Source organism: Lipotes vexillifer, unplaced genomic scaffold, assembly GCF_000442215.2.
Source record: "Lipotes vexillifer unplaced genomic scaffold, Lipotes_vexillifer_v1.1 scaffold999, whole genome shotgun sequence".
Taxonomy (NCBI): Eukaryota; Metazoa; Chordata; class Mammalia; order Artiodactyla; family Lipotidae; genus Lipotes; species Lipotes vexillifer.
The window spans coordinates 1,596,412-1,605,844 of NW_006774368.1; the positions used below are offsets into that span (position 1 = coordinate 1,596,412).

The following is a 9,433-nucleotide window of genomic DNA, read 5'->3' on the forward strand; positions in this document are numbered from 1 at the left end:
AGCGGTTCATGCCCCAGGGGTTTTATAGATGGTCTGAAATTGTCTGGGTCTCCTGCCAAAGAGCGAGAGGATAGAGCGAAATGTGGAAGGAGGCATGGAACCAATACGTAGGATGGAAGGAGCTGTTTGATTTCCTGGCAATGAGGAGTTTAAGTCAGTTGCTTAAAGCCTATGCAGGGGACAGAGTTAGTCTCTCTTACCACCACGCCCCTACTCCTCTACCCCTTTCCCAGTGCCGCTCTAATGGCCGCCAGCCTGACAGAACCCCCTCTGCCTCCAGATGTGCGGCATCGCCCTGACTGCAGAGTGCATCTTCTTTGTATCCGACCAACAAAGCCTCTACCCGCTGCTTGAAGCCACTGACAATGATGACATCTATGGGGCAGCCTGGATCGGCATGTTTGTTGGCATCTGCCTCTTCTGCCTGTCTGTCCTGGGCATTGTAGGCACCATGAAGTCCAACAGGAAACTTCTTCTGGTGGTAAGACCTTAAAACTCTCTACATTTCTCTCCTGGACCAATTTAGATGGATTGTTTCTTCTTCCCTGAGCTCAGTGCTTCGGTTTTCAGTGGGGTAGGTGGGAGCACAGAGTGCCAGGTGAGGAGAGAGTAGAGGGGAAGACCCTCCCTGCAGTGAAGATTATCCAACTGGGGTCAAAGATGCTCTCCTCTATGGGAAGTCCAGAAGAGTCCAGCACAAGAGAAGCTGAAGGGGAGACACCTGGAGGTCTGTTGAGTATTTTCCAGATCTTTGCTTCTCTGACTGGTGTCTGCATGGGCCCAGCAGATACAGCCAGGAGCTACACAGGCCAAAGGAGAGACAGTGAGAACTCGATAATTAGACTTTTTCTCTTGAGAGTAAGTAGTTTAAAATATTGTTTTAATAGTAATCAAGTGTTGATATATTAGGATCTAAATCACAAAATATGCACGAATTTTTAAGAGAAAGCATGAGCTTTTGTAGACATTTCTGAGCTCAAGGCTGATGATGTTGTGGGATGGCCTACACTTCCAATTTCATGCATTCACTCTGCTTTTTAGGGACCCTAGAAACCCATGCTGGGCAACATGTAGAGAACAGCTGCAACTCCCACCTGTCTATGGAGGCTCTAACTCTGTGTACCCATAGGGAGGCTTCTGCCCCAAACCTCAGACAGCAGGTTGTGCCCTGCCTTTGCAGATGGGAGCAAATTTGCAGCCAGCCGGGCTAAGAACCCTCGGTGTTGGGTCTAAACTTTTACTCCCTTCCCCTGTGCTCAGGACAGCAGTTTCTCACCCTGTGATGGAGCCCCATCCCCACTCCCTACCTGAAATAACTCTCCTAGCCAAAGGCTGCAGGACCTGAGTTCCACCTTCATGGAACGAGTCCAGCAAGCTAAGGTGCTTGTTGGTTGGCTTTTCCTGTGAACTAACATCATCCTGGTACCTAGGGAATGTAGAATGTTTACATTCCCTGGGTCTTTAGTGTGAGTTAGTTCCAGGGCAAAAGAACCCACTTTTTCAGGGTGGGGTTAAAGAATGCAGGGAAAGGTAAAGAAGGGGCAGGTGTCCTTAGAGACGAGCTTAAGCTGCATCCCAGCCTCACTCTGGGCCAGTCATGTGTGTCTCTCACAGCCGGGAACATCCTTCACCATGCCTGGCAAAGAGATGGAGCAGCGCGCCCTCCACGCGGCTGGAGGAGAGAACACCTACACCCTGTGCCTCCTTTCTGGAGCGTCTCTAAGGGGCTTCTGGGCCTCTTTAAAGGGAGCCAGCAAAGCTCTGGACAAAGAGCAGGGCAGCCGCTAATACAGAGGGGGGCAATGTTATGAGGCCTCTGAAGGGGCTCCTGCTGTTAACTGAGAGTTAACAGTAGCCAAAGCCTTTTTCTGAGCGGAATGGTTAGGGCAAGAGGGTGCCGCTCTGAGAACCGCCCCCGCCCAGGGAGAAAGAACCGTTTCTCCTGCGCTAACACCGCTAACACCGCTAACACCTCCGCAGCGCCCCTTCCGCAGAAGAACCCAAGCACCATAAGCGTATGTGCAAGGCTGAAGACAGCAAAGACAGGACTCTTGCAAATAGTCCCCGTCCCAGCTTCAGAGAACATTTGTCCTTCAGATATTTGCCAGCCATAAACAGGGGCAGTGTGTTGTGGAGCCATCACGTGTGCATGCGCACCCTACCACACACACACGCGCACACACACAGCAACAAAACACACGATGCGCTGTTTCACTCAACTGACCTGATGCAACTGGAGTGGGAGTGAGTGAGAGAAGATGCTGGTGAAGAGCTGTGTACCTGGAGGCTGGCTGCTCCTCTCTGATAAGACTGGACGTCGCCAAGAGGGAAGACAGAGCCCTATTCATCTTTGACCTCGGTAATCCTCCATTCTCAGTAAACCATAAAGAAAATGTCTCCCAGTGAGAGGGGAGTTATGAGGCTCTACATAGTGTGTGATACACTGATTCTCTTGCCAGCCATTGGACGAACACATGCACACATACACACACACACCAGTTCATTCTCTTGTATGTTTTTCCCAGTTAAAATGGAAATGCAGGGTACTGAGCTGAGAAAGCTTTGTATTCAATAGTTGTTTGTTCTCTGGGGAAAGAAGAGTTGATCTGATTAGCACCTAGCACCAAGTCTGGCTCTAAGCAGCTGATCAACGGGGGTTTGTTGAATAATTATGTAAATGATCAGATAATTATATTTAGGTGAGTGTGCTACAGAAAACATAGCAGTTATTTGTAAAAACAAAACAAAACAAAACAAAAAACTCTCTTTGGAGGTAGATGTAATTCTTGTATTCCATTTGTTTCCCTTCCAGTATTTCATTCTGATGTTTATTGTATATGGCTTTGAAGTGGCATCTTGTATCACAGCAGCAACACAACGAGACTTTGTGAGTACAACCTCAAAAGACAGAGCAGAAATGACCATATGAATCATCATTACCATCATAACACTGTGATAACTGACACATATTAAGCCCTTACCCTATACCAGGCATTGTAATATGCATATTAATAATAAATATAGGGCTTCCCTGGTGGCGCGGTGGTTGAGAGTCCGCCTGCCAGTGCAGGGGACGCGGGTTCGTGCCCCGGTCCGGGAGGATCCCACGTGCCGCGGAGCGGCTGGGCTCGTGAGCCATGGCCGCTGAGCCTGCGCGTCCGGAGCCTGTGCTCCACAAACGGGAGAGGCCACAGCAGTGAGAGGCCCGCGTACCGCAAAAAAAATAAATAAATAATAAATATATAATTTTTCTCCTCATAGTAACCCTATGAAATAGGTATTCATTTTATAAATAAAAATAAAATGAGACTTAAAAAATAAAGTAACTTGTCCAAGGTTACACAGCTGGTAAGTGAAAGTGGGATCCTGAATCCAGGCCGTGTGATTCCCAGGGCCCGAGCTTGCACCGCCGTGCTCTTCACTACTCTGCCACAGCCACTGGCCTTCCACTGGGATGAGCAGTAATCCACCACATCTGAGACATCCTCCCATCCAGCACCCTGCTTTCTCTCCTTTTTTCCATTCCCTGGCCTAGGCCACCCCACAATGCCTGTCTACCCTTATCTCATTGGAATTTCTTTGGAGATGGGGGTCTTCTCTCTACAAGGGGGACTTCCGCCACCCAGAGCAGCCTTACTCCCACCGCCAGCCCTACTCGTGACTCTGAGCTCAGTTTTACTCCAGGAGACAATGTTCAGGGACCCCAGCAACATGCCGAGCAAATCACTTCGCCTCCTTGAGGATTACTGTGCTAACTTTTCCTCTTGTGTTGCCTCCTCCCATAATAGTTCACACCCAACCTCTTCCTGAAGCAGATGTTGGAGAGGTACCAAAACAACAGTCCTCCAAACAATGATGACCAGTGGAAAAACAATGGAGTCACCAAGACCTGGGACAGGCTCATGCTCCAGGTAATGCCTGCAGTCCTGGGGAGATGCCATTTGGTACCTAAACCCAGTATCCAAGAGCATATGGATGGTTAGGAATGAAGTTAAAGTGTGGGAACCACTGCCTCCAAGGGGGCTTCCTTCACAAAGAGACTTGACATAGGCAAGTTCCTCTATTCCTCTCATTTATTGGCAGGGACTAGGGGGTGTACACATGACTCAGTGGGACCCCTAGATCTATATTTTATTTTAAGCCATGATGTTGATTAGCTTCCATTTATAGGAGTAATGACATTGGTAAGAAATTTAGATTAATCACACACTCTGCCTCTTAGAACTCAAGCATCACTTACATTAAAAAAATGTTGCCTCCACCTGACAGTGAACTCAAGTGGCAATTATTGTCTGTTTTGCTTGTTTAGTACCTTTTCACACCTGTGGGCTAGTCCTGTTAGGGACCAGAGGCTATGACTTGATTTGATCACCTGTTTTTCTCTAACTGGCAATCGTAACCTTATATCCACATTTACCTCAAATACCATCAAAAGTACAAGTCTTTCAGAATACCCACTCTCACCCCTACACTGTCGTAAGTATGTAAATTCTTATCCCTGCATAAGACCTCGTGTGACCCAACTCTCCCAAGGTCGCCCCCGACCCCCTCCCCACCCAACCACCTATGTTTCCCAGTCCAACATCAGCAAACCCCCTTATAGCCTTCACCCCTTCTTTGAACTCTCTCTTTACCTTCTATCTTCTAAAATTTCCTTCATTTAGTCTAATATTCCTGTTCTATAGTTTTTTAGCCCATTAGGACCTCCAGTCTATTGGCCACTTTTTCACTTCCTATCACTCTTCTAAGTCAAGTATTTTTTTTCCCACTATGTTAGCAAAGAACTCAGCTTTTCAAATGAAAATGTGAATGCTCACACATTTGAAAATCCACTTACCAACTTTATAAAGCCCAGTCTGAAAAAAGTCTGGTTCAAACTTAACCATTTCCCCCCAAAATGCTCAGGTCAAATTACAGAATGATTATTTTCTTTGGTGAGATATTTTCCATAATCCAGTGGCAAAACAGGACATGCTTTTAAGATAGTCACTTTATCACCAAGTTTGCTGAATATATTTATCTTAAAAGTTGAGAGATGCAGTAGTATTTATTTCTTCCCTTGAAACATTTTAGCAGAATTTATAAAATGGAAGGAAAGTGAAGTGAATTGTGTTTTATCCCCTATCCTCAATTCTATGCAGAGTAATATGAGCTATGTGTTAAGTGATCTTCCTTTCCTATGTAGAGGCATAACCATGTGCCACTAGGTTTTGGTTATTTTTTCCAGTTTATTTTCCCCCATTATAAAACTAATACATAATTGCTCCAGAAAATGTTAAAAATAAAGAAAAGTAAAACAAGAAGAATTACTCGTGATTTCTTCACCACAAAAATTTTAATTTTCTGATTCTCAATTTGCTCATATGTAACATGAGAATAATTATAACCCTCTCACATTATTGTATCAAGATAGTAGTACTAATAATGATTAACATTTTTTAAGGGTTTACTATGGGCCAGGCATTGTGCTAAACGTGTTAAATGTATTGATTAATTTATTCCTCACACAGCTCTGTGAGGTAGGTACTATATTTGTCCCAATTCAGTTAAGGAAAATGAGGCTTAGAAAGTTTAACTCGTCAAAGGCTACAGAGCTCATTAGTGGCTAGTAAGGTAATAAATGTAAAAGTATTTTGCAAACTCTACAATGTAATACCTTAAAAACACCTTCAGTTCTCATTAGGGGATTTTTAGTAAACGTAAGATACGGTATAATTTCCATATCTTCTTTCTCCATAAAGTCTCAGTTGCCACCTTGGTGGCTCTAGCAAGGCTTATGGAAGAGAATTTTGTTTCTCTCATGTGCTGACAGGACAATTGCTGTGGTGTAAATGGACCATCAGACTGGCAGAAATACACCTCTGCCTTCCGGACTGAGAATAACGATGCCGACTACCCCTGGCCTCGTCAGTGCTGTGTTATGAACAACCTTAAAGAACCTCTCAACCTGGAGGCCTGCAAACTAGGGATACCTGGATACTATCACAATCAGGTGAGTCCTTGCTTCTCCCAAGACCTGCCAGGAGGTTTTTCTGCTCTTTATGAAGAAAACACTGGTTAACTGCAGGTAATAGTCTCTCACTAAGGAATTCTGCATCCTTTTTCCTAAACCTCATGTTAACTATTTCCTTCTCTGTTAGTAAAATGTAAGTGCTAATCTAGGGCTGATCTGAGAAATTTTACATTTTAATAAATGAACAGAAGCAAGAATTGCAATAGCAGAATCCAACTTTGTTTAAATGAACACTATTTGTATAATGTATAGAATTAGTATTTTGAAAAATATTTATATCAAAGAGTTGCTCTATTTTTGCAAAATGTAAATTGAAAGGGATGATATACAAAAGTAATGTTTTGCCAGTTCCAAAGCAATCGCAATTGCTGAGGGTAGATGCAGTAATGGTACACCCACCTGCCTCATTCAGTGGTAATGTAGGATAGTCTTAATAAAATAATTACATTGGTGATTTGGGTAGAAGCTAATTCACATACAAGTGGGGTTTTTTTGGTTTTTTTTGCGGTATGCGGGCCTCTCACTGTTGTGGCCTCTACCGTTGTGGAGCACAGGCTCTGGACGCACAGCCTCAGCGGACATTGTTCATGGGCCCAGCCGCTCCACGGCATGTGGGATCTTCCCGGACCAGGGCACGAACCCGTGTCCCCTGCATCGGCAGGTGGACTCTCAACCACTGCGCCACCAGGGAAGCCCACAAGTGGTTTTTGAAAAAGTGTTTCCAGCCTGATGAGAATGATATGATGATCATGAAAACAAACATCAACTGAGTACTTATCAAATGCCAGACACTGCTCCAAGTACAATACAGATATTAATTCATTTAAGGCTCAGTGGGTAGTGCCACTTTGATCCTTATTTTACAGAAGAGGAACTGAGATACAGAGATGCTAATAATTGCCTTGCCCAAGGTCATGCAGCTGGTAAATGGAAGAGTCAGGATTCAAATGCTAGCAGCCTGGCTCCAGAGCCCAGACTCTAAGCCAAGAAAGAACTTGGTAATAATCCCAAAAAGCCCTGAAGAGAATCCTCATACACTTGAAGTCAGCCTCTGAAATGTTACACTGCTGTGCATTGCCACTTTGAGGAAAGCTAGTTGTGTGCCAGTACATTAAATAATTGAGAAATGCCAGACTCTTTGGTCTTGCAGGAAATAATACAAAATGCATTTTCAGAATGAACGACACGACACTGCTGGCCTTCATGCCACCCCTGGAAGGGTGCCTGGACTAGGATTGGTTGCATTAATCTGGAAAATGACGTGGGAGTGATATAGATTATTTTGCAGAGTTGTTCAGAGCAACCATCATTTAGCCTTTTAGCAACATTGTTTTGGTATCATTTTAATTAGTTATATTCAGACTGCTAAAAAAATTAAATTTATTGCCTATAATCACAATATGCAATATAACGATCACTCTGAGGGATAATAAACTGCTTTTAACATTTCAACCTTGGAACTAGTCCATGCAGACGTATCTTGATTGGATTGTAATTCCATACAAACTGTATCATATCTTTGAAAGAGACCAAAAAGGATGTTTGCCATCAGATGATTGGTTTATTTCACAGCCACACTATTTTCCCTCACACATAGAACGTTCTAGTAATAAGGGACACTTTTGTCACACCCTTCCTAACAGTCCTTGGACTCACCACCTCCTCTACCCACTAGCTGTACCACAACTACAAAGTCATGTCACTGAGCAGTACTCCCACACCAAATTCCTGCATCTTGAAATTCCTCTCTGTCCCTGACTCCCTGTGCTCCTACTTTCTCAATCTCACTCATTCTTCACCCCTGACATAATCTCTTATCTACTCATCCTTCCTGCTTCTCCCTACCCTGGTCTCCCAGATTCCCACATGCCACCATTCTCTCCGAGTTACAGGTCCTGCTAATTCTCCTATAACAATCCTTTTCCACAAAGCAAAGTATGCCACCTCAGTACCTCATATACTTTACTTCTATTATTGCAGTTGATACCTTGAAATATAATTATTTGTTTGCAAGCCTATTTTTTCTATGAGTCTCCTTGAGGACCATGCATCCTTCAATTCTGTATCTTCAGTACTTAGCATAATGCCTGGCACAAAGCAGGCATCAATAAATGTTTGGTGGGTGGGCAAATGAAGAGGTGAGTGACTCTTTTTCACATCCAAATTGTAGCTTTGCGAGATCTGCAATGCACAAAGAAAGGCTAACAAAACTAGGGAAGTTGTCACAAGTGTAGTAAGAATAGAAACCCACCAAATGTCACGTAGCATGTCAGACGCAAATATATATGTTCTTACATCATGGTTCATCTGCCCCCAAAATGCTGTGTGCAAATTCTAATCACTACACCTCAAGAGCATTGTGATGGAACTAAGGAAGATCAAGGTAAGCACCACTACAATGAGAAAAAAGCATCATGAAAGGCACTAAATGAGAAGAGGTGAAAAGCTGGAGCTTTTGTCTGTGAGCTTCATGAGGGCAACACACATTTCTGCCTTGTCACAGCTGAATGCCCAGCCCAGTGCCTGGCACCTGGCATAAGTGGGTTTTTATACATATTATTGGACAAACGACCACTTCCCAGGATTGTCAGGGGGATCAAATGAGTGATGGATATAGGAGTGTTTGTGAACCATCAAGTGTGTCACAAATAATATTGTTGTAATTATTACTTCTTATCACATTCCATTCATCCTAATCAGGTGCCTGCTTTGTGCCGGGCACTTGTTCTAAGGTCTTGCAAGGAAGCAGCCCTGAGCCCAAGCTCATTAGCTTTGCAGTGAAACAACCTCCTCTGGTGGCGGCTGGGGTCACAGAAAGAGGCAGGGCCATATCGTACAGCACCTCGTAGCCATTGTGAAGACTTAGAATTTCATATTAAGGGTGGTGGGAAACTTTCAGAGGGTCTTGAGAAGGAAGGTGAAGTGATCTGACATGTTTTACAAGGATCCCTCTGGCACTGTACAAAGACTAGTAGGGCACCGTGGGTGGACTCGGGCCTCAGGGAAACCAGCCAGGAGGCGATTGTAGGAATCCTGAAGTGAGGCCGTGGTGGACCAAGGTGGTAGCAGGAAGTAATAAGTGTTTGGATTTGAGATATATTTTAAACCCAAAAGTGTTCACTTAAGAGAAAAACAGTTAAGGATAATTCCAAGATTTTTCATTGGAGCACCTAGGTGAGTGGTGGAGTCAGGTAGATGGAGAGGTGTAAATGGGGGAGAAATCAAGGCGTATATAGCAAAAGCAGGACATGCAAGTGGATGAACCAGGGACTGGGGCAGAGTTAGAAAGGATAGAACTTCAAGTGGCTACCTGGAGACCCTGGGCGGGGCCTAAACTTCAAGGTCAGCCTTTCTAAGACATTTCTCTCTGGATCTCAGTGTTCACAAAACCAGCCTGGTCATGGCATCTCCTAGGCATTC

General features: G+C 44.3%; 1 protein-coding gene across 1 annotated transcript in view; it reads left to right on the top strand.

Moving 5' to 3' along the window:
* UPK1B (uroplakin 1B) overlaps nt 1–9,433 on the top strand; it is a 12,779-nt gene that overhangs the window by 978 nt on the left and 2,368 nt on the right. Inside the window, exons 2-5 of the mRNA XM_007449128.1 lie at nt 281–481; nt 2,813–2,887; nt 3,789–3,911; nt 5,813–5,992. Coding sequence (XP_007449190.1) covers nt 281–481; nt 2,813–2,887; nt 3,789–3,911; nt 5,813–5,992 — 579 coding nt within the window. The remainder of the gene's footprint in view (nt 1–280; nt 482–2,812; nt 2,888–3,788; nt 3,912–5,812; nt 5,993–9,433) is intronic.